This window comes from Bubalus kerabau, chromosome 8 (genome assembly GCF_029407905.1).
Source record: "Bubalus kerabau isolate K-KA32 ecotype Philippines breed swamp buffalo chromosome 8, PCC_UOA_SB_1v2, whole genome shotgun sequence".
Lineage (NCBI taxonomy): Eukaryota > Metazoa > Chordata > Mammalia > Artiodactyla > Bovidae > Bubalus > Bubalus kerabau.
In genome coordinates this window covers 35,888,050-35,913,365 of record NC_073631.1, presented here as the reverse complement: position 1 = coordinate 35,913,365, position 25,316 = coordinate 35,888,050, and the positions used below count along the sequence as shown (strand labels likewise).

At 39.1% G+C, this 25,316-nt stretch overlaps 1 protein-coding gene across 1 annotated transcript in view; it reads right to left on the bottom strand.

The window, feature by feature from the left end:
- The window catches only part of ABCB4 (ATP binding cassette subfamily B member 4), a 73,050-nt gene that overhangs the window by 42,405 nt on the left and 5,329 nt on the right, over positions 1-25,316 (bottom strand). The window contains exons 5-13 of the mRNA XM_055589638.1: positions 22,140-22,290; positions 16,267-16,324; positions 14,828-15,019; positions 13,115-13,286; positions 10,626-10,750; positions 6,245-6,416; positions 4,170-4,283; positions 2,540-2,650; positions 2,195-2,320 (exon numbers count right to left, since the gene is read on the bottom strand). Coding sequence (XP_055445613.1) covers positions 2,195-2,320; positions 2,540-2,650; positions 4,170-4,283; positions 6,245-6,416; positions 10,626-10,750; positions 13,115-13,286; positions 14,828-15,019; positions 16,267-16,324; positions 22,140-22,290 — 1,221 coding nt within the window. The remainder of the gene's footprint in view (positions 1-2,194; positions 2,321-2,539; positions 2,651-4,169; positions 4,284-6,244; positions 6,417-10,625; positions 10,751-13,114; positions 13,287-14,827; positions 15,020-16,266; positions 16,325-22,139; positions 22,291-25,316) is intronic.

Sequence of the window (25,316 nt, the reverse complement as noted above, 5' to 3'; positions counted from 1 at the left end):
ATTATCTTATGTATACTGTTTTTCATGGATAGAATATTCTCCATAAATGACTATATATTGAGTTATGTATTTTGGCATAACTATGAATTTTGCTTACCATTATTAAATCTGAATTAACTGTCCATTTACCTACCTAGTCTACATATCACTTTGATGGCATTATGATGTTTTACTCTACATAATATATCAATACCATAATGTACTTCAGCATTTCCCACCTGCTGAATATTTGGCTTCATGCAAAGAACACTGAAGGACAATCATAGTAGAAGGACAGAATTACCAGACTGAAGAGTATGTTTTATTTTTTCTTCTCCAATAAGAATTGCTTAATTCATACAATGACTGGCACATGTTGGGTATTTATTATTTGCTGAATAAAGGTTGAACAAACTCTCTAAAAAGATTTTTAATAATTCACAGTGGCAGCAGGAATATATAAATATATATTTGCTTCACTGTAATTTACTGGCTTTTATCATATTAATCTGTCTTTTCTAATTAATAAGTGTATGGTGTAGCTTATATATAATTCATATATAAGTGAAATTGAGCATTTCTTGACTCTTTTTTACAAATCTACATTTATTCTCAAAAGATGTGCATGTTCATAGCCTCTGATAGATTCATATTAATTTATAAAATAGTAATAGTTTTATCATATATCATAAATTTTTCATTCCAATTTCTTTCTTTCTTAAACTATAGCTTTACTGATTTTTATTGAAGAGAGGTTTAAGGGAAAATTGAATCAATCAGCCGTATCACTGGGCATTTTTTCCATTATTTCAGCAGTAAGCAAACTTAAATCACAATGTGAACGGTGGATATCTCTGAGTTACAGAATTTCTGAAGACTTTTTTCCTGACATGTATTTTCTTTTAAAAATGTATTACTCCAATAGTAATTTTTAAAATAAGATGTTTTGAAATGCTTATCCTCAATGTAAGTATTTACTAGGTTCTTTTTTAAAAATGAAGAAAACTGTTTATACTTCAACCAACCTAGAGTTTGCTTTAGGAAATGAGAAGGGGTCCATGTTCCTACTTGGTGTATAAGATTTTTCAAAGAAATTTTGTTAATTTTATTAAAGAAAGGAAATAATTCACATATCCTAGAATCTCTGTCCTGTATTAATGCCTTTTTGTTTTTGTTTTTTTGTGTAACTTGTAAACTTCTGTTTTCATAATTATAGTACATTTCAATGTCAGGTAAACTCAATGTTTGCAAGTCAGTACAACTGAGGAAATTTGAATATTTACTGTGGGCCCCTATTGTATTAATGTTAAATTTACTGATTTTGATAATTGTTTTGTGATTAAGTAAGAGAATGTTGTCTTCTTAGAAAATACATTCTGCTTTGCTATATGCCTGAAACGAACACAACATTGTAAAACAACCTATAATCCAATAACATTAAAAAAAAAAAGAAATTATATTCTAATGTATGTAAGGGTCAGGGGGCCGTAACATCTTTAACTTACTCTCAAAGGTTCAGAAAATAACCGGTATGTATGTTTGTGGTGTGTCTTATACATACACACAAACATGCAGTAAGAAAGAGATGATAATAAGGCAAGTAGGTCAAAATAAAAACAATGAATAAATCTGGGTGAAGAGTATATGTAAGTTCCTTACTTGCAACTTTTCGGTAAGTTTCAATTTATAATAAAAATTTTAAAAGATCAAAAAACTATACCCTAGGCCGTTACTGTTTCTTATGTCCCCAGTTTCATGGAGACTGTTCCACTTTCCCCTTCAGATATTCCAACACTGAAGAAAACTCAACTGTCTTTGATGAATTTAATTACTGTCCTAAGATTCCTTGTGACCCTGAACACAAGCTTATTGACAATTATTAATGTGGAACATTTTTAACAAACTCAGTAAGTCATTGAAAATAATCCTCACAGTGGTTTGGACGACTGTTTTCCAGTGACATAGTAGATTATGAAAAGTTTAGTTGGAACAGAGGAGAGCATTGTCTAGCTTCTTTGAGTTTTATCATCTTGACTACTTTTGTCAAAATATCCCAAGGGTTTGAAGGTCTTATCCAGATACATTGCAATTCCATAGCCTTTTTCTTTTTTTAACCAAAATTGGATTCACATGCAAATATGTTACCAAAAAATTTTTCTAAGGGCTATTTGATACCCAGCTTCCCATTTTGAAGAGCAGGGTTCTTCCCACTTACACTCCCCACATCAGGGTCATACAGCCTCTGCACCAGCTGGACTACTGTGCTCTTCCCACAGCCGCTGTTCCCAACCAGGGCCACCGTCTGCCCACTCTCTACCTTCAGGTTGAGGCCCTTCAAGATCTTTAAGGGAAGAGAGAAAAAGAGTGCACTTCACATCAAAAGCCTGAAAGAGAAGTAATCTGACTCAATTTTAAATTTGGAAAAATAGTATTAAATAAGGGACTATAACCCCCAAAGGAAAAGGCACATACATATCAAAATAATAGAGACTGTGGATTCCTGAAGATGATTAAACAATCAATCTAAATTAGGAATCCCTATAAATATAACTTATAATACCTGGACATCAGGCCGAGCAGGATAAGAGAAATGAACGTCTCTGAACTCCAAATTCCCTTTGATGTTGTCTGGTTTGTGTCCTCTCTCTGAAAAACTGTCAATTTTAGGATCCTAAACAAAACAAAATTCAATGGCTATTCCATCATAGGACAAACAATTGCATTTTTAAGGACTAGGCCTCAGCAATTCCAAAAACAGGACCCAGAAAAGCACAATTCCCTTCACGTGAGTCAGAACCCAAGTTGAAGACTGTATGTGTGTGTGTGTGTGTGTGTGTGTGTGTGTGTCTGTATGTTTGTGTTTATGTGTGTAAGGAAGTATTCCTTCTCTGAAAATAGGTTTCTTTTAAAAAGTACATAAGGGATATATTATTTTCATTTCATATGATATTTCACTTTAAGTTTCTGGCATATCCTCATAAATTTTCTAAATGTATATTCCTACAACTGCAATTACAAAATATACTCTAATTGATATATCCAGGTATTTCAGCATTTAGTGAAAATTAGCTTATTCCTAAACAATAAGTGTGATGGACTAGATTGAGAAAATTGAACAATTGATTAGGGACAAGTTAGTTTGGAATGATGTAAATTTTCAATATATGCAGAAGCTGACCAATTTTCTCATGACTTAGATTAATGAAACAGGAATTGCTTGGACTAGACAATTACATTTCAGTTAGCTAGTTAACATTTTCTCTGTGTAAATGCAGAGACTACCTTTAATGTGTCAAAATGATTTTCTTTATTTCACTTCAGTCAGGATAACTTATGCAATACAATGGATTCAAAATTATATCATATATACAGTGATCATTTTTTTTTTGAGGGAGGGAAACCCACAGCAAACATACTATCAATTTTGGTCCACCAATCATTTTTCCATCCACTCATCCTGTCTACAAAGCATAATGTTCTCAGTCTGGCTACAAAATGAAAGAGAAAAGGAGAAAAACTAGGAAGACAAACATCTTTCCTTTGAACTCTAATAATAACACACTAGTTCAGATGCACTTTCCCAAATGAGATCAGTGCTATTTGATTAATGATAAACATTCAGAAATATTTTTTCTTTAAAATAAAGTTTATTGGAGAGAGAATTCTTTAAAAAAAAAAAAAAAAAAAAACCTGTTCTCCTTTATAAAAGTTCTTAGCACTTTCTGCCTTTTATTCCCCAATTGGCTAACTCAAAACTTAAATTTATTAAACCCTAACTTGAGGCATGCACAGTAATAAGCAATCCTAACCTCATTTATTCCTCACTTGAAATCCCATTTCTATTATTTATTATTATTTTGTATTGATTCTTTAATTTGGAACCAGTGTGAATGTTACAAATAGTCAAGTCTAGGCTTAACCAAAAAAAGTTTCCTCATCAATTAGAGCTGGTTTTGATTACTGATCTTGGGATCCTGTGAGTTATCAGAATATAATGCAAATAATTAACCTTGAAAAAGAGGTATTTTTTCAAACTTTTACAAATATTCAAAAGAGGCATTTGCTTTTATTCATTAACAAGCAGAGGTTTTTCATGTCACTTAATTTTTACAGGACATTTAACATAAAGCCAGATTTAATTATCCAGGCCTCAAAAAATTTTTCAGCATTAAAAATAATAAATGACTCACGCTATCAATAATAGCAAAGATCGCATATGCTGCTCCTCTTGCATTGGCAAAAGCATCAATACAGGGAGCGGCCTGTCCAATGCTGAAGGCTCCAATCAGGATTGAGAAAAAGACCTGAGCAAAAGAACACAAGGAAGAGTCACATGTCCCATTCCAGTGTCCACTGTCATCTCACACACAATGTGTTTGGAACACAGGCCACCCAAAGCGTCAAGATTAGGTCTATCCCTTGAAAATTTTTTTCAGCACAAGAGCAAAATTTACAAGGTAAATTTTGTTGCACAAATGGGTTTCTTCAACCTCAAAAATATTTTTTCATCTATCTTGTCAAACTATTGGTTGTTCTTCTCCTGGGCTTAGACAAAATGACAAAGATTTTTCAAATCTGTTGCCTTGATTCTGAAGCCATTGCCACCAGAGGAAAATATTTTCTGTCAGTATTATTCAGTACTAAATTATTTTCTCTAACTATGCATGGAATTACACAGAATGTTCAAAATGAAACAAGGTAGATTCTGGCCCCATAGAACTTTCCTTAAATAGTGCCATGTTTTATATATATATATATACACACACACACACACATTTTGATATGATTCTTAACATTAAAAATTAATGGTTCATGCATTATAAATCACATCTGTGTGCATTAATTAATAATTCCTCTACACAATTAGTCTATACTATAGCACACAAACTTAACACATTTCCCTTCATTTTTTTTTTCACTAGGAAAACAAATTGATACAGAAAAGTCAAGACTGTAGTTTCAGGAATCCAGGTTATTAGCATACATTAACTAAGAAAAACCTAAATGAAGAGAAATGACTCCTTCCTCTCTGGGCATGGTGAAACATCTACTTAGAGTTTGGCTTTTCTTAGACGATGACAAATAACACTAACACTTAACATACCAGAACTCAAATATCTATCTACTATCTGCAATACAGAGAAAGACCAGCAAGAGAGCAAAAAAATGTCCCTACCAGAAGCAATGCTAGAAAGTTAACACACTTGAGTTCTTGGTCTTTATGAAGAGGGCATCACTGGGCTCCCTGCATCATGGGACTCACTCTGCTCCCCTATTTGGGAGAAGTCACTGTCTATACCCAACAAATGGGGAGACCAGGCCAGAGAGGATGAATGCCAGAGTCAGGGCTCAATCTCCCCGCTTTGTAAAATTGAGCAAATGAGCAAGTAAAGAGAGGCGGAGTGCTTCCAAGCTGACAAGGAGAGGGGACCAACATGAGAAAAAAGACTCAGTAGTGATGAAACCTCATCCAGCCAAACAGCCCTCAACACTTCAATGGGGGTCTGAAGGTACCACTCTAGAGAACATTCTGAAATGATAAATTCCCATAATGCCCCTAAGTCATCATCAAGGGGTCAAACTGTGTTCCATGTCCTCTGTTTAGAAAGACAGGGAAGTGCAGGTTTTAAAACATAGCTAGTTGAATGGTTACGTGTTGTCCTGACCATCACTGACATGGAAAGAAGGTCACAATATGTTGTTAGTTTATAAAAACATTTACAAAAAGATACGCATAATGCAATTTAGGTTTCAAGAGAAAAACCCATATACAGAAAATAATCTGGAAGATAAAGTATTCTAATCTTTTGTATAACTAGTATGCATAATTTTTCTAATCATAAAATGAACCTATTTTCATTTTGTAAAAGAAAAAAAGACTAAAATCACTTTTCATCTTGTATTTGGATAGCCAATATGATACAAATTTAATGTTCTCTCATACTATGACCTATGTATAATAATGTCTACTTTTTATGTAATGAAAATCACAGGCACAATGAAGATGGTACCAATTGATATTTGTTCATTAATAAATTCTTTCCATCTTTCTTTATATGCTCCATATGTTTCTCAATTGGTCTAATCACTTGTGATGCTCTGTGAATTCTAGAAGCCCAGCTCTGCCCACAGGACTGAGCAAAGATATGCCACAGTAAAAAGGTTAGAACCATGGTTCATCCTTCAAAAAGGAGGAAAATGAAAGAAGAGGTAGATAGAGAAGCAATTTTTCAGATTTGTCACAAATATTAGGAAAACAACTTACTGTAATTGCATTTCCAATAGTGTATTCTTTGGCTATAACTAGAGTGGATCCATACCAGAAGGCCAGTGCATACGATGCATATATTAGCAGGAAGGCAGTGCCCATAGAAATGTTTGCTGAAATAGCTTTTTTAATTCCAATCCTTTTGGCGTTTTCTAGATGTTTCTGATACCTACCAGAAAATGAAGGGGGAAATATGATAGTAAGAATCCATGAAGGTGAAAGTGAAGTTGCTCAGTCGTGTCCGACTCATTGTGACCCCATGGACTGTACCCTACCAGGTTCCACCGTCCATGGAATTCTCCAGGCAAGAATACTGGAGTGGATTGTCATTTCCTCCTCCAGGAGATCTTCCCAACCGAGGGATTGAACCCTGAGAATCCATAATCTTAGCAATATTCCCCTCCTGGACAGCTAGAGGTTTAAGGGACAAAAACCATCAACCAAGAAACCCGTGGAGACACCCAGCTTCCCAGGAACTGAACCAATGCAGGGTCAGCCTGGACCAGATCCCATCTGAGCCTTTTCTCTACTGGCCTGGACCCATCTCCCTCGGTCCCCACAAGTCCAAGCAATGTTCCCATAGCTGATCCAGGACTGAACTCCCAACCCTGGGAGAACCTCACCATCAACCTTCATGGCCAGCATCACAAGTCAAGGTTAAGGAGGAAGAAGAGAAACCAAGCCCACCAGGAGTGACACCAAAATGTAAACTGCAAACACTATTTGGGACTCTTAAAGCAGTTATATTCCCAAGACAGGCTAATTTATCTTCTCTGCTGTCCCACTGGGTGAAAGTGAAAGTGTTAGTCACTCAGTAGTGTCTGACTCTTTTCCATCCCATGGACTGCAGCCCACTAGGCTCCTCTGTCCGTGGGATTCTCCAGGCAAGAGTAGTGGAGTGGGTTGCCATTTCCTCCTCCAGGGGAGCTTCCTGACCCAAGGACTGAACCTGGGTCTTCTGCACTGCAGGCGGATTCTTTACCATCTGAGCCACCAGGGAAGCCTGACCCCATTGGGAAAGGGATGGGAATTCTACCTGTTTGTGTATTTATACTCCAGCCTTTGCTTTTTTGCTTTGCTTTGGTTTCTGTTTTGTTCTGTTTTTGATTAAGCCAGGGTGTAGGGTATAAAGAGGTCACTACCTCTGGGATATAGTTTCTTACTCAACTTTTTTAGATTTTACTTTCATCACTTGTAAAATGGAATTACTTTTTAAAAATTGAAGTACAGTTGATTTACAGTGTTGTGTTAGTTTCAGATGTACAAAGGGATGCAGCTACACACACACACACACACACATATGTATTCTTTTTCAGATTCTTTTACCTTGCAGATTATTACAATATATTGACTGTAATTCCCTGTGCTATACAGTAGGTCCTTGTTGCTTACCTATTTTATAGAGTAGCGAGTATATGTTAATCCTAAACTCCTAATTTCCCTTCCCCTTCTTTTCCTTTTGGTGACCATAAGTCTGTTTTCTATGTCTGTGAGTCTGTTTCTGTTTTGAAATAAGTTCATTTGTATCATTTTTTCCAGGCTCTGTATTATCATAGGATATTTGTCTTTGTCCAGCTTACTTCACTTAGGATGACATGCTCTAGGTCCATCCATATTGCTGCAAATGGCATTATAAAATGGAGTTACTAATGCCTACTTGCTAGATGACTGTGAGGTTGACAGACAATGTCAGAAAGTTGTTAGAACAGTGCTGGCACATAGTTGGCAAAATCTGATAGATCCTATTCTTATTATTGCTTTTGTTTTAGAATTTAATCTCTTCCTAAATACCACTCATTCTATTGTAACCATAATTTTAAATATTAAGTAAAATCCATTATTACTGGCTTCTAGGATTTGACATAAAGGTCCACATGTCTAGAATGGTTCTGTTAAATAACAATGTTTTTTCCATCAATTTCAGTTAAGCCTTTCATTCCATGCTAGATGCAGAGAGTGTATAAAATTTAATTTTAGCTCCTTAAAGTCACAAAAGAAAAAATGCACTGGATGTACAATGAAACTCATATCACATCCATTAGAATGTTTCTAACAAAAACAAACAATATCATATCTTTTTTAGTTTAACCAAATAAGATGCTGAGAATTTATTCATTTTTTAAAATGCATCCTGCCACCCAAAATTATATCTTTTAATTACTTAAAGCACCTAACTCTCCAGTGTTCTTTCCTCAGTGTTGGGCCACGCACTGACTTAGCAGAGCTGCATCCCTGGGGAGACAGCTGGCACCCCACGCCCAGCGCTGTGCTGAATCCCAGGTGGCCCGGCTGCAAGGTGCGGGCAGGGAGGTTTACATCAGCCCCAACATGACACGGATTCCGGGGACAAGGATGGACACGCTGTAATTACCTTCGCTTAGATGGCTTGCCTTTTGCAGCTAATGGAGCGGCACTGATCACACTCACATCCTGAGGTGTGTGGGCTATTGTGTGCAGGAAGCAGCAGTGACCGAGAAAAAGGAAGAGGTTAGAGAACCAGGCACAGGTTGGCTGTCAAGAGGACTTAAGGAATAGAAAAACAGAAAATGAAAAAGAGGGGAGTGGGGAACCTTTGCTTTCAAGGTTGAAGAATTTCCAGAGAATTTCCCTTTCATAGAGTCGGGAGTATCAGGAGTCCCGCAGAATGGCAAAAGAAAATATTTTACATGGAGTCATACTTCAGTTATATTAGGGTATGTTATTATTTAAAGAAAACTGGTTGGAGAGTTGAGTAGCCTTTATTAGGGGGTTTGTTCTGGCCCATACATTTTTGTCTATCAACTCCCCTCAAAGCAGAGGCACTCGACCTGGAATCCCTGGTTAAGGAATTTGGCCAGGGAAAAACTTACACTTTTAATTTTGATAACCCCTAACCAAAATTCAGCATTTCCTTCGATTATCAATGCAGGCAACAAGCCTCTGTAGTGTCAACAGGAACTGTGACTGTGTTGCCAATAGAAATCCCAGATCATTTTCATATCATGTTCTACTTTTTACAGATATCTTGAAATACATTTTACCCACAGACCTACTTGGAATTACAGTAGGTATTAGACCTATAGTCAGTTGTTGATATTCAATAGGTTAAAAATAGAGGCATGGATTTCAGTTCAGTTCAGTTGCTCATTCATGTCCGACTCTTTGCAACCCCATGAACTGCAGCACACCAGGCCTCCCTATCCATCACCAACTCCCGGAGTCCACCCAAACCCATGTCCATCGAGTCGGTGATGCCATCCAATCATCTCATCCTCTGCCGTCCCCTTCTCCTCCTGCCCTCAATCTTTCCCAGCATCAGGGTCTTTTCAAATGAGTCGGCTCTTCGCATCAGGTGGTCAAAGTATTGGAGTTTCAGCTTCACCATCAGTCCTTCCAATGAACACCCAGGACTGATCTCCTTTAGGATGGACTGGTTGGATCTCCTTGCAGTCCAAGGGACTCTCAAGAGTCTTCTCCAACACCACAGTTCAAAAGCATCAATTCTTGGGCGCTCAGCTTTCTTCACAGTCCAACTCTCACATCCATACATGACCACTGGAAAAACCATAGCCTTGACTAGATGGACCTTTGTTGGCAAAGTAATATCTCTGCTTTTTAATATGCTGTCTAGGTTGGTCATACCTTTCCTTACAAGGAGTAAGTGTCTTTTAATTTCATGGCTGCAATCACCATCTGCAGTGATTTGGGGGCCCAGAAAAATAAAGTCAGCCACTGTTTCCCCATCTATTTGCATGGATTTGTTGTATCACAACTTTAAAAATGTTTTGATGACTGTGCCTCACTATAATTGGTTTCCTATGTAAGCCTACGTATTTTGTTTTATGCATTTAAAATCATTATTCTAAGAAGGAGTCCATAGATTTCATCAGACTTTCAAAGAAGTCCAAGAACTATAAAAAGTTCAGAAAGTATAAGCGTTAGTCACTCACTCATGTCCAACTCTTTGCGATCCCATGGACCGTAGCCCACCAGGCTCCTCTATCCATGGGATTCTCCAGGCAAGAATACTGGAGTGGGTTACCATTCCCTACTCCAGGGGATCTTCTCAACCCAGGGATTGAACCCAGGTCTCCCACATTGCAGGCGGATTCTTTACCATCTGAGCCGCCAGGGTAGCCAAAAATGGTCAGAACCCTGCTGTCAAGTCTGACAACCTCCAGCCATCAATAAAGGGTGCATATGTTTTGTGGGTAAGGGGTTTATATTAGGCAAAGGAAAGCAGTAGACACGTGTGCATGCCTGCGTGCTAAAAGTGTCTTCAGTTTGTGTCTGACTCTTTGTGACTGTAAGGACTGTAGCCCTCATACCACAAAAGAATAAGTAGCAAAATGTAATAAAAGCGAGTTCTTTGAGCCAGTGGACAAAGGACCTTCCTGACCTCTCCAGCTCTCTCTTCTGGCCCCCAAAAGCGATCACAGTCCTGATGGCCCCCAGAGCTTCTTCCGCCACGGCACCTGCTTTTGCATATGCAGCCAGTTCTTTGTCACTAAACGCTGAGAGTATCTGGAAAGAAGAGAAACACATGACTTTCGAATAGGGAAAAAAGTTAAAAGACACTCTGATCAACTCTTCAACTTACTTTTTCTTCCCAAACCCTGTCCTTTACCAAACACTGTAGATATGAAGCAAACATCACTCAGTGTACCACATCCAACAGCTTCTTCCATTCCCCTACAAAGGCTAGGTGTGATCTGCCTTAATGAACTCCTCCCCAGGGAAGTTGTAAGTAGCTCTGGGCAGGAAAAGCCTCTCCACATCTACTACTATTTTCTCTCTATTGATTTCTCTGTCTTCATCTGTCATGCCACTAACCTTAAACCAATCATCTTTATGCTCTGCTTGTCTCCAGCCCTAGCACAATTTCTTTTTTTTTTTTTTTAATTTTTGGCCACATGTAGAACCTTAGTTCCCTGACCAGGGATCGAAATGGCACCCCTTGTAGTGGAAGGCATTAGCCACTGGACCACCGGGGAAGTCCCCCTTTCAAATCTTTTGATCACACAATACTTCACCTAACTTGTTGGTTCTTTTCGTAGATCAAAGACGTAGAAATAAAGAGTAAGTCATTAACAAATGACCAGATCTCTTCCCTAGCTTCCCCTTCAGTAATCTCATGAATAAACTGTGTAAAGAGATAGCATTTAAAGAAAAATCACAAGAAGTTGCACCTGCTCACGGGTATGCATGATGGGAGTACTGTCGACTCTGACCCTCTGTCACAATGATTAACTGAGATGCTTTCCTTTGCCCCTTTAAAATATTTCATGAGTAACAGAATCTTTGGAGATCTTGGAATCTTTGGAGGTTTTTGGTGGACACTGAGTCCACCATCTCCCCCAGATTGCCAGCATTCTGATTAAAAGCAACTTTCCTTTCTACCAGCTTTTGCAAGTAATGATTTTTTTCAAGCAGCTAGACTTGATTCAGTAACAGAGTGAGGAAAAGAAAGGCACATATAATTCACTAGATAGGGTTTTGGGTAATAGTGTTGAGTTCCACATCTACTACCTTTTTTTCTCTGTTGATTGCAAACTAAACTAAAATCTTACTGCTTGGAAAGGATTCACCATCCTTATTATTATTGTGTAATGATTTTTAATCACTTTGAAAACCACATTTCCAAATACTACTCACAGATAGTCTACTGAATAAGATGGCTAAACAAGATGCTGCAGGAGAAAGCTAAAGGAAGAATCGAAACACAAGAGACGCCAGATGTCTATTAAGTAAATAATCAACCCCAAAATGAGCAAAAATTGCCAGTAAAATTTCTCAACCCTGGAGTGTTGGCTGAAATGGAACAGATTATGTGGATTTTACTGCAAGACAAAATTGGCAGAGTGCCATGTAACCATCACAATTAAACAGCAAATCCAAACTTAGTTAAATGTTCGATATTCATGCAATAGTTTGAAGTTATATTTTTAAATTGGGCTTCCCTGGTGGCTCAGATGGTAAAGAATCTGTCTGCAATGCAAGAGACCCAGGCTTGATCCCCGGATCAGGAAGATCCCCTGGAGAAGGGAATGGCAACTCACTCCAGTATTCTTGCCTGGAAAATCCCAAGGACAGAGGATCCCGGCAGGCTGCAGTCCATGGGGTTGCAAAGAGTCAGACACGACTGAGTGACTAACTGAGCAATGTAACTTTTAAATTATGTTTCCTTAAATAGGGACATAACGATTTATGTAATTTAAATTACTATGCCAGGAGATTTACCCAAAGTAATAACAACAGTGTAGGGACTTCCCTGATGGTCCAGAGGTTAAGAATCTGCCTTCCAATGCAGGAAACAGGGGTTCAACCCCTCATCAGGGAACTAAGATCTCACATACCACTGAGCAACTGAGCCTACCCACCACAACTATAAAAAACTCCGTGCACCGCAACTAGAGAAACCCGTGCAGCATGACAAAAATCCCATGTGCCACAACTAAGACCTGACGCAGCCAATAAATAATCATGAAAAATAAAAATAATCAATAATATTTTATTGATTTTAAAACAAGTAAAAAAAAAATAAGAGTGCAAAAACTGTAATTGAGGCAATAACTGTGATGTTTTCGTTTTTTGGCCATGCAGCATGTGAGATATTAGTTCCCTAGCCAGGGATCACACCCACATCCCTTGCATTGGAAACTCAGAGTCTCAACTACTGGACTACTAGATAAGTCCCGTATCTGACATTTTGAATCACATTAAAAATAATCTTCCCTATTAGAGCACCATATTAACAACAACCTTCTGCACGCGGTTTCGAATGACATTTAACATAGATCCACACAACATGTAACCAGAATCCTGCATCTTGAAGATAACTCTATCTGTGTCAGTTAACACATATGGTCATGCCCATGTTTCACATACCTTTGCCCAAACAGCTGTAGAGAATCCCAGGATAGGGCTGATGGCCATTATCACAAGAGTGAGCTTCCATCCTCTGATAAACCCCACTATGAATCCTGCAAAAAACGTGGCTATTGCTTGAAAGAACATTCCAACCTTGTCACCAATTCCTTCACTGATTTTGGAGATGTCACTAAAAAAGATCACACCTAAGTGGTTACAGGCAGGAGGTCTTCAGTCAGAAAGGCAAAGCAAACATCTAACCAACACAGACACAGGCAAAGCTCGTTCAGATGCCCGCAAGCCCCTCTCGCAGTCTTAGCCTCTTGAATGACACTTTCCCCACCTAAAAACTGTACAAAGGAAGAAATTCAGGATTAGTTCACGCTTCTGGCAAGTCAGTGTCATTAAAAGTTGATGCTGTTCAGTTAGTTAATCCTATTAGAGAAGGATTAGCATTTTGCACATATGTCTCAATTTGTTTGAAAGTAGGAAGAAGGAGGCAATGGCACCCCACTCCAGTACTCTTGCCTGGAAAATCCCATGGGCGGAGGAGTCTGGTAGGCTGCAGTCCATGGGGTCGCGAAGAGTCAGACACGACTGAGCGTCTTTACTTTCACTTTCATGCATTGGGAAAGGAAATGGCAACCCACTCCAGTGTTCTTGCCTGGAGAATCCCAGGGACGGGGGAGCCTGGGGGGCTGCCATCTATGGGGTTCCACAGAGTCGAATACGACTGAAGTGACTTAGCAGCAGCACCAGAAATAAGGAAGGGCTCCTTCCTTCTACCCGTGATGCTACTGTTAACCCACTCTGTTCTCAGTACAGCAGCCAGAGTGATCCTTTGGAAATGAAGTCTGAACATGCTACTTCTCAGGTCAAAAATGTCCAGTGGCAGACCTGAGGTCCCTATGGAGGCCAGCCAGGCCCAAAATGCCCTGATCCTCCTTCCTCTTGGACATTTGCTCACTACCCTCTCGCCAGGATCTCCAGCCAGAAAACGCTAATCATCTATCATCCGCTGCTGGAACGTAAGCAACAAGAGGCCAGAGATCTTTGCCTCATTCACTGTTAAATCACAAACATCTACAGCAGTGTTTAACAAGCCTTCAATTGTTTGTTGAATAAGTGAAGAGTCAACAAGAACTAAGAGAAGTCTCTTTATGAATTCATTCAATCCCTGATTCACTCATTCATCCATCTTACTGGAGTGCCATCTTAATATCTGTCAGGCCTGTGATAAGCTCCATGAGAGAGAAACAAGTAAAGGATGTGAGTGTGTGTGTTAGTCCCATCCGACTCTTTGGGACCCCATGGGCTGTATCCTGCTAGGCTCCTCTGTCCGTGGGATTCTCCAGGCAAGAATACTAGAGTGGGTTGCCATCTCCTTCTCCAGGGGATCTTCCCAACCCAGGGATTCAATCCAGGTCTCCTGCATTTGCAGGCAGATTCTTTACTGTCTGAGCTAACAGGAAGCCCAAAGAATGTGAGCTCAGTACTCAAATACACCTACTTATGTAACTGAGGCCAGAAAAAAAAAAACCTATCAGATAAGGAAAATGTACTGTGGCATAGGCTGTAACTGCTAGAGATGGCTATCAGATCATCTATTCCCAATACACACCAAATGTTTAATTGAGCAAACACTTTTTTCATTTAAAATCTTCCCTTGACAAGTTTGCACATAGCTAGTAGTTAATTTCTTTATGGACGTGTAGGTAACAATATACTTACTCTGTTAGCCGTGTATTGAGTTCAGTGATGTCACTGATGTCAAACCAGCCTATTTCCTGTCGTAGAATAGCATGAAAAAACTCTTGCCTAATTTTCTTAATCTGTCGGCCAGCTGCCAAAGTCCAAAATGAAACCTGTATATAGGCAGCAACAAGAACTCCAGCACCTAATCCTGAATAATAATATGCATATCTGGAAAACAATTCAAAAGTTTCTTTTAAATAGAGTCTTTATGTTTGCGAGAGAAATATTCAGAATTGGAAATTAATAAACTTACTGACAGATCACAAAGACCATGTAGGACATTATAACACGTACAATTTTTTTTTTTCTCTTTTCTGACATAATAGAACAGTGGCCAATCTGTCCACTTGAATTATTAGCTGAAGGTAAAATAAAGTTGTGTGGTTAACTGCAAACATACAGTGGTGTTCATGAGTCACTTTTAAACTTATACTGATAATCTGTAGACACGATTTGACTCTTCCGTAATTCACATTCTAGACTTGCATATCTTACTGTTCTGAAAAGCTTCACCACATTGCAAATACAGGAATAAATAGGCTGAACATGCAAAATGGCTCTGAGTGTAAGTTTTTCCCATATTGTTTACACAAAGAAGAAAAAGCCCTCTTCCTGATTGACAGAAGTTGAAAGAATTTTTAAAAACAATGCTAAAATGTTATGAATTCAAATCAACTCAGAGTGTAGTCTTAACTAAATTGGAGGGAAGTTAGTATCTTTAGAAATATAAATTCAATTTCATTACTCTCAAATATATTTTCCTTTCAGGCCGCTATGGCAACAGAGAGCGCTCATTTAAGTCGGCAACATTAAATGAAAGGTAAACAAAAACGTTACGTGACAGGCTTTGGGGATTTCTATTAAGAAGGTGAAGAAAGGGAAAAAATGCCATAAATGACATTATTAGATCAACAGACAAAACTGGAATTCAGATGGTAGACCAGGTCACAGTACTGTATCAATATGAAATGTACTGAGGTTGATAGCTGTACTGTAGTTATGAAGAGAATGCCCTGTTCTTGGAACCAATCAAGTATTTATAAGTAAAGGAACATGCTCTGGGCAACTTACTTTTTAAAAAAATTATTTATTCTTTTGGCTGCCCTGGGTCTTTGTAACAGCATGTGGGATCTATTTCCTTGACCAGGGATCAAACCCAGGCCTCCTGCATTGGGAGGACAGAGTCTTAACTGCTGGACCACCAGGGAAGGCCCCTGTACAGCTTAGTTTAAATGGCAGGGGAGGGGTATAAATGGAAACAAAAGGATAAAGAGTCTAACAAAAGCTAAAGTATACAGAGATTCTTTGTACATGCTTATAACTCTTAATAAGGCTTAAATTATTTTCAAATAAAATGTTTTTTAAAAGCACAGTATAAAGAAGTACATATGATATGTACAATATTAGCCAATTACCTAGTCATTTCTTCTTCCAGAATTCTGCCTGGATTTAGCATTGCCAGTGAAAAATTCACTAGATAAAAACAAAATAAAAATAAGACATTTTTGAAAGGCACTGCCACGTTTTTAAAATCTTTTTCTCTTTCCCTCACTCTCAAGTCACTCTTACCACCTGGCCCACGCAAATGGCCCTGGGGTTTAGGTGCATCGCGGGTCCAGTTGGGGAAGTAAAGCCCCCCCTCCCAGGTACTGCCCCCCTACCAGAGGCCTTGGGCCTTTAGCAACACAGCTTCCTAGAGCAACAGAGAGGAGCTGATGAAGGGTATACAGAAGGCAGAGGAAGAAAAAAGAAATGGTCCACATAGAAACACAGGATTTAACAGGCGCTTTTTTCTTAGTGGTGCAAAGCGCTTTACATACTTGCTTCTTTTGATTCTATGTTACTATATGTGTGTGTTTCCCTTACATGCTTCCTCACAACATAAGTAATGGAAAGTCTGAATTACATTCACGGCAAAGGGAGAAAAAGACAAGAAAGATCACTGAGTTGCTCAAAGACAAGTCAGTGGATCACTGGTGATCCGTCAGGGTCCTGCTTTCCTTGTCTTGGTTATTAGCCGTCCTGTAAATTGGTATTTTTAAAGCAGTATTAACTGGAAGGAAATGGTCTTTTACTTTGAACTAGTTTTGATAAAAGTGTCAATGTGCCTTTTCTGGTTCACATGTTTTAGTAACAGCTAGGATCCAGTGAGCATTTATTATATGCTGGGCACTGTTCTGAATACTATACACGCATTACATGGTCTAATTTTCACAATTCCATAGATAGGACTATACAGGTAGGGCTACATCATAAATTCCTGTTTTACAGATGAGGAAACTGAAGCACAGGGATATAAGGTAACTCACCCAAAGTCACTCAGTTAAGATAGTAAGTAGGCTGAGAGTCCTAACACTGCCTCATACAGCACCCGACACTACGCCACACCGACTGAGTCACGTGGTAACGGCTTATTTTCACTTCTTTAACAAACACAGAGTAAAACATAAAAAGAAAACAGCCCATACCTACTGCATTCACAGAGTAACAGCGGTAACACAGTGGTAACAATGTTACCACAGCACTGTTGGGAAAACACATTTACCATGATGCCAGGAGAGAAACTAGGCTTTGCTCCTTTATCACATGCAAACAGCCCTGAGGTCACATTTTCTGGGTGCTGTGTTATCACGCTTATCTTCTTCCAAAGGGTGATTTGGTAGAAATTTATTTTAAACTTAACCTACCGTCAGGATCGATTACCAGGCCTGTAGCCCCGATGGTGGCATAATTTCCCCCTCAGGATTGCTCTTTCTGTAGATGTTCATAGCAAAGTGTTTCTGCTTATTGATCTAGCTCTTTATCAGCTACTAGGTCCTTGAGGAAGCAGACTCTATTTCACTTCTGTTCTCATCCATTCAGTTCTGTGTGCTCATTTGCTTCCTGAGTTCATAAATCTGGCAACTTCGATAGCTACGTTGGAAGTGTGTTTGGAATGAGAGGCGGACAAGCTGTGCAAAAGCTGAAGTATGTGCAGAAATCATTGTTCAAAACCACAGGAAACCTGCGGATCATGTGTGCAGGGCTATTTACCCCCTGACCTTAGAAAGCAGGTGAAATCTTAAGATGACTTTTTCTCTCCTCCAACACCAATATTATAACTCAAATTGATCTTCCCTCCTAGGAAATAAGAATCTACAAACATTACAAACTTGACCTGCTCCTTTCTCAGAGTCCCAGGCCAAGAATTGCAATCTAATTCTGGGTGAGCAACCCTAGAAGCCCTAAAGCCCCTAGGAAACCAAGTTTCTGCTGCCAGAGGACCAAGGTGTGACAAATGTGTATGAATATGTTCCTTGAAGAGTCATGTGATGAAATCTGGAATGCTAGATCTGGAAATCTCATGGGATTTGATCTGGAGAAGGCCGCTATCTGGTCTTCCAGATGCTACATATTGGGCTTCAGCCTCACAAATAATCTTCAAGGCGTTATCTGGTTGAGTGGCTCACAGCACTGTCTGCCTGTTAGAATCATGTGGGGTGGGTGGAAAAAAATATAGGTGTCCAATGCGGACGACAGAAGATGGTTGGATGGCATCACCGACTTGATGGACATGAGTTTGAGTAAGCTCCAGGAGTTGGTGATAGACAGGGAAGCCTGGTGTGCTGCAGTCCAGGGGGTCGTAAAGAGTCAGATATGACTGAGAAACTGAACTGAGGCTCCATCCAAGACCAGCTGAATCAGAACCTCTAGCTGAGTCTAGATCATAATCTAAAAATTGCTTCCAATTGACTTTAATATACCAGGATGGAGAACTCCTTCTCTATTCTACCTAAATGCCACCCATAGCAAAGAAATGGGAAATTCTAAAGCTGCTTTTTAATTTTAGGGAGCTCCCATATATTCCATACATTTTATAGATGAGGAAACAGAATCTAAGAGTGGCTATTGCATTTCCAAGTTCTTACAGCTAGTTTCCCCTCAGTATTTATGTTCCAGACACTTGACATAAGTCATCTCATTTAATTCCATCAGCAAGCCTACCTTTCAAAGGTGATAACAGTAGGGATTATAGAGGTTGAGTAATTTGCCCCTAATTCAGGTACAGGCCTAAATAATAAATGTTTACCTTCAGGAACACTCAAAGAGACACTTGAGTCTCAAAGTAAATCGATGTGTGCCTCCCTTGATTTGGTCCAGGACTTCTTTTATTAATATTACATAGAAACACTCAGCACAAGACAGAATTGGTGGATGTCCAGGCAGTTTTAACAGTATGGGTAATAACTCAAGATAACCAGGGCTCAAAAATATCTTTTCCTTTCATCTATGTGGCAATGCAAGGGCACGCAGGGTATATCAATTTCTCCACACAACCTCCTACATTATTACAGCCACACAGACTTGGCATAAAATATCAAGTTCCTAATACTCTGTAGAAACCCTGTTTCCTATGACTCCATTCTTAAGGTTTGGATATGGAATGTTTTACGCATAGTTTCTGCACAACTGAGTCATTGTGAGGGAACAACCTTGTCACGGAGACTTTATTCTGTTGACAAGGATGGACTCTGTTCACAATAACTCATTGTCAGACCCTCTTGTAATTTAAACCTTTTTTTTTTTTTTTCTTCTAACATTCTCGTCTCATTTGGCTCCCATTGAGTCTTGCTGTCCAAGAATCCAACAATTCTAAAGAACAGACTCTAAACAAACATCATCTCGGTGAGATGAGCTAGCGAGCTCAGCTACGGACACCTGAGGACTCTACCAGCTCTCAACCCCCATGACTTTGGCTAAACTCTACAAACCTAAACATATCAAAGAGCTGTCTGGATTCAGAGCGAGCATGAGATGTAACAATTCGTTTTCTCCAAAGAGCCATGGGAATATTATTTGTACAAACCTAGAGTGGACACTGGCATTAATAACATTCGAGGGACTTCTCATTCCAAACCCTCCAAGACAATCAAGTTGCCTAATGACAAACGTGGCTGTAGGGAACCAAGTGTCATTTAATTCGGAGGTCACCGAAACAGCTGGCAACTCTGGTGAGTGTATCACTCCAGCGGTCACAGGTCTGCAGGGGACTTGCTCGTGCCATTCCCCAGAAAGACCTTGAATTTGGCCCTGGGCACAGTACGTGGCACCTGTCTGCCATTCCAGCTTCAAGGCAATTCGGTTGCATAATTAGAAACACATTAAAAATAAGCAGACTGCCCCAAATAAGGAAGCTGTGGAATTACTCTGGTGTTAGCAAAAACCAAAACGGGACTAATAAAACTGGACCAAATGTCAACCTGCCTGGGATAAGTACATTGCATCCAATTAAAAAAAATTAACTGTGATAAGATCTACATTACCGTCTTAACCATTTAAAGTGTATAGTTAAATAGTGCTAAATATATTTACACTATGGTAAAATCAATCTCCAGAACTTTTTCAGCTTCCCCAACTGAAACTATGCCCATTAAACAACTCCCTATTTCCTTATCCTCCACCCCCAGCTACCACTATCTTCTTTTCTGTTTCTATGAATTTGGCTACTCTAGACACCTCCTATAAGCAGAATAATTTGATATTTGTCTTCTTTCACTTAGCGCAATGTCCTCAAGATTCATCCATGTTACAGCAGGTGTCAAAATTTCCTTCCTTTTTAAGGCTTTTTAACACTCCATTGTATGTATGTAACAACTTTTGTTTATCCAGTCATTCAGCTGAGTTTTTAAAATCCTAAATTGAAGCCAGTTTTGATTGATAGATTCTTATATGGGCATCCTCCTGTTCTCTGTGTGTGTATTATACATCTATAAATCTTATAAGAAGTAAAAGGAAAATAAATTCAAAATTCCTAGTTTCCTTAAAGACTTTTTAAACTATCCTATCTTACTCTTTACAATATTTGTGTTAAAGTTTTGGCCACTGGTCAAATACAAGTAATCCAGTTAAAACTTTCCGAGACACAATTTTTAAAGGAGCATGTACAGCACTTACATTGGCAGTATAATATGCACAGTCATGAGCGTGGTATGGACGTAGAAAGACCTGAGTCTGAACTCTGCCCTAACACTGTATAATTTGGTGAGGTTATTTATTCTCTCCAAGCTTCAGTTGTCTCCATGTGTCACTGAGAATAAGACCTAGCACATGATACACACTATGAAAGATTTCTATTATTTTTGTTATAAAGAGGTTCTTCTCAGAGACAGTAGTACTAGAGAATAAATAAACTCTTTTTGTAGGAGTGTGCTTTAACTATTCAAAGGATGCTTCTACTAGACATCTAAAAGGTATTAGTATTCATCAATATTCATGTAAAGAGATCCTACTGTATAAACTAAGCAATCATGTTCTTAGGTAATTACAACTAAGCCCTACAATGCTAACCAAATACGTAGCTCTCAACAGTGAACACTGGAAACTCTTCCTGAGTGTCATCTAAATACAGTCTACTGCCTCTCAGGTGCCTCTACTGTGGAAGCTGCCTCTCCTTTATTAGCCGTCTCCTTCACATCCCCCATCTGTGAGCAGCAGGGCTCCACTCGGTCTCCAGCTAGTGCCCGCAGGTCTCTACGGAGGAACTGAGCCATCGTGCTAGGTAGAAAGCATGGCTATCTTCCTTTCTATGCGAAGTCTGTCTAACATGAAAGTAACTTTGTCCATTGGAACCTCACTCCAATGCTGCTAACATATTCCCTAGTACAGATGGCATTAACTTATGTGACTCCTTTGGCACTCCAGTAATTTTAGTCCTTTGGGAGAGTTTCAAAGCACATCATTCTCATACTGAATCCATTCACTCTTTAGTAAAGTGCTCTGTTAAGGAACAGTCAACCTTGTTGATCCAAATACTAGAGACAGAAAGTAGGTGTAATTTTAGCAAGAAGGATAGGAGAGAGGGGGAGGGGAGGGGAAGAAGAAAAAATAAAAAACAGACCCACAAGCTGAGGACAGCTAAGAAGTATTGCCATGCCACTTGATGCATTTTGAAGCTAGCTCATCAATAGTCATTAACTGAATGGACACTGTGCAGACATGCTCTGCTATGGTTCCACCATCCTCAAGCAGACTGACTTCCTTACTTTATTGAAATACAAAGCTTTCTGGAAATTTCCTTATTCTATACTTAAAGTCCAATAGCATACACTTATTTGTTGAAATTTAACTGATTATTTGAAGAATTTTACCGAGAATTTTAAAACTCCTTCTGTGATATCTGAAGCTACTCAGATGTCCAAACCATGAAGCAAGTAGATGATGAATACAAAAATCAATTTCTAATCTTTCACTCAGTTAAATAAATGAACACATCTATACATCTACATATTTTAATTAAAGAAATGCTTACCTGGAAGGGAGAAATTTCCTCCAGTATTAACAAATCTGTCAGTCATTTCTCCAAATACTATCATCATGAGGGGCAGACCTGATCCATGAGTTATGGCCATGATAGTGCCAAAAGACATAAATAATTTATCCTGCCAATCAGAGTATCGAAACTAAAAAAGAAAGAAAGAAAAGATAAGAATACTTAGCTTGTATAACAGAATTTCTCTTTTTTCACAGTGTATGTTCTTTGGATTTTTCTTTAAGGTCAGTAACCATTCCAAATAAATGTATTAGGGAAGAAAGAATTTCAATTCAAATCATTGACAGAGTAATTTCAAGATTCTATTTATTTTGTATCTGTGTGGAAAAAATTCTAATTTCATTTAATCAGTGTCTTATTTGGGTAAGTGATTGCAATATAATCAGAAGGGACTAAGATTTGGTTTCATTAAGAAATACTGTTTGATCTTTCAGAGCTCCTGAGGTAGTGAATTAGAAACAGCTAGGGGTTGATCTCATTTGCATACAAATACATAATACATCCTTTAAAAAGACATTCAGAATATTTCAGATGGAGAATTATAAAGGGCGAAGAGGGAATGGATATTCTGGGTTTTGAGGATAAGGCCCCTTTAAGAGGCATAAGTTAGCTTTTTGGAAGACAGATCAATAGTGAAGGGCAAGAAACTTAAGGAGTGCCTGGGTGTGTGCTTTAGGGAAGTCTTGCTTATGGAGATGATACTCATTGTAGAATCTTGAAGGACAAGGGGGCATTAGCGAAGAAGAACTGGGGAGTGCAGAGAAAGTGGGGGAAGTGGGGGCTTAGAACAGCAGGGTGACTGGAAACTACATGAGTCCTCAGGGAACTCCACGTGGTGGAATTTCTAAGCACACAGTGCAGAGCATGGAGGATGATACTAGAGAGAGGTCTAAAAGGCCTGGTGGCCACACCAACTATCTTGGATTTAGTACCATCTATAGAGGGCTTCCCTGGTGGCTTAGCTGGTAAAGAATCTGCCTGCAATGTGGGAGACCCAGGTTCGATCATTGGGTTGGGAAGATCCCCTGGAGAAGGGTAAGGCTACCCACTCCAGTATTCTGGCCTGGAGAATTCCATGGACTGAATAGTCCATGGTGTCACAAAGAGTCAGACACGACTGAGCAACTTCCGCTTATCCTTATAGAGGGAAGTGGTTATACCAGTAAAGTGCACAACACCCAAGAACTAACCAGCGATCAGTGTCATAAACTCCAAAACCCTTTGTCCTTCACCACCTTTTTTAGTTCTCTCCAAATTCCCACTTTTTCGCCCCATTTCTGATTGACTGAAACTATGCCTCTCTCTCTGTTCTTTCGTCCTCTGCCTTCCAGACTACATCTCCTGTCTCTTAGTTTTCCATTTCTATACTCTCCCCTCTGTCCCTCACATCTCTCTCATCTTTTTAACCCTTATCTCTGCCCATTTCCCCACCCCACTCCCTTTGGGGGACAAAGAAGGAACAATCATCAAGAGAATGGGTGATGAGTCAGGCTGGCAGATGGTCCTTGAGAGTGGAGGCTGAGTCAGAGGGAGTCACCATACAGGGGCACCCTGAGGTTAAAGCACAAACCTTTAATAGGGGGCAGTGTGCCAACTGCTCTCAGGGATTTCCAGAAGTTTGGTCTGGGAGACCAAATTCCATCATTAAACACAGAGGGCAAGCAAGAGTGTTGAGAGACAAAGGGTGGGAAGCCAGGTGGAGCTTGGAATGAAACAAGGCGGGCAGGTAAAGTCCAGAGCAGGAGGGAAAGGGCCCCTAAAATTGGCACAAAAGTGTCCCCAGGGTTCACCTTAGTGGCCGGAGGGGAAGGGAGATAGAGTACTTGAGTTTCTGGGCCACAGCTCAAGCACAGGAGCAAGTTGACATGCAGTGTTGTCTTCAAACATTTACATGAAACTGCTGCTGCTGCTGCTAAGTTGCTTCAGTTGTGTCCGACTCTGTGTGACCCCATAGACGGCAGCCCACCAGGCTCCTCTGTCCCTGGGATTCTCCAGGCAAGAACACTGGAGTGGGTTGCCATTTCCTTCTCCACGTGAAACTGAGGAAAGTTTTAAATGCTTTTCATAGTACATTTGAAACTCATGTAATGTAATATATTCACTACACCTCAATTAAAAAGTTTCTCATATTAATGAAACAAAATTTTATTGTCACCAAGCTTCAGTGAAAATTCCAGGAATTTCACAGTAATATCCTAAGTAACCTAGATCTGTTTTCAGTGATTTTTCAAAAAAAGAAGGCCTTTCTGTGTTCTGCTGTGTTTAGTCACTCAGTCGTATCCGACTCTTTGCGACCCTATGGACTGTAGCCCGCCAGGCTCCTCTGTCCCTGGGATTCTCCAGGCAAGAATACTGGAGTGGGTTACTCCATGCCCTACTCTAGGGGATCTTCCCAACCCAGGGATCGAACCCAGATCTCCCGCCTTGCAGGTAGATTCTTTACCATCTGAGCCACCAGAGAAGCCTGAATGCCTAACTCCTATTAAAATGCAGTTTTATTCTGAACCTCAATCAGAACAGCAGCAAAGAAAATCTATTGAGAGTGAAAAAGATTACATTTATATTTAAGGTTAAACTTCCAAATTCAAATTTCTGTTTCTACTTTAAGGTTTGAGACATTTTGTTTTCTGTAAGAGGCAGATTTAAAACCTTTGCATTAAAACCAGATTTAGTTTTACAAACAATTTATTCTCTAAAGTACTGAATTGAAAAGATGTTACCCTTACCGAGATTTTTAAACACAAAAGTCACAAGCATAAGGGAGAAGAGAATGAAACTTAATAAGTTGGAGATTTCAGATGACATGCTTTTTTTTTTTTTTTTTTACCAACTTCATTGCTATCAAATAATGGCTGTCATAGTTTAAAACATATCCTATTCACCAAAAGTGGGCAAACATTTTCTTGGGTCCCCTCTCTAAGACATATTACAAATGAAAAACAGATTTGACTTCTTCCAAAAATATGTTGGCTTTCCCTGGACCAGTGGAAAACCACTGAGAATTATCATAAACATATCTGAATCTGTAATAGTAACTTCATATTTAATCAGTTTTCCTGGAGGCCAATGTGAACATAGATTTTTTAAGCATTTACAGTTTTCTGTAGTTAACAATCTCCTTATACGCAAGTTTATTTTAAGGTAAATTTGTGTGTG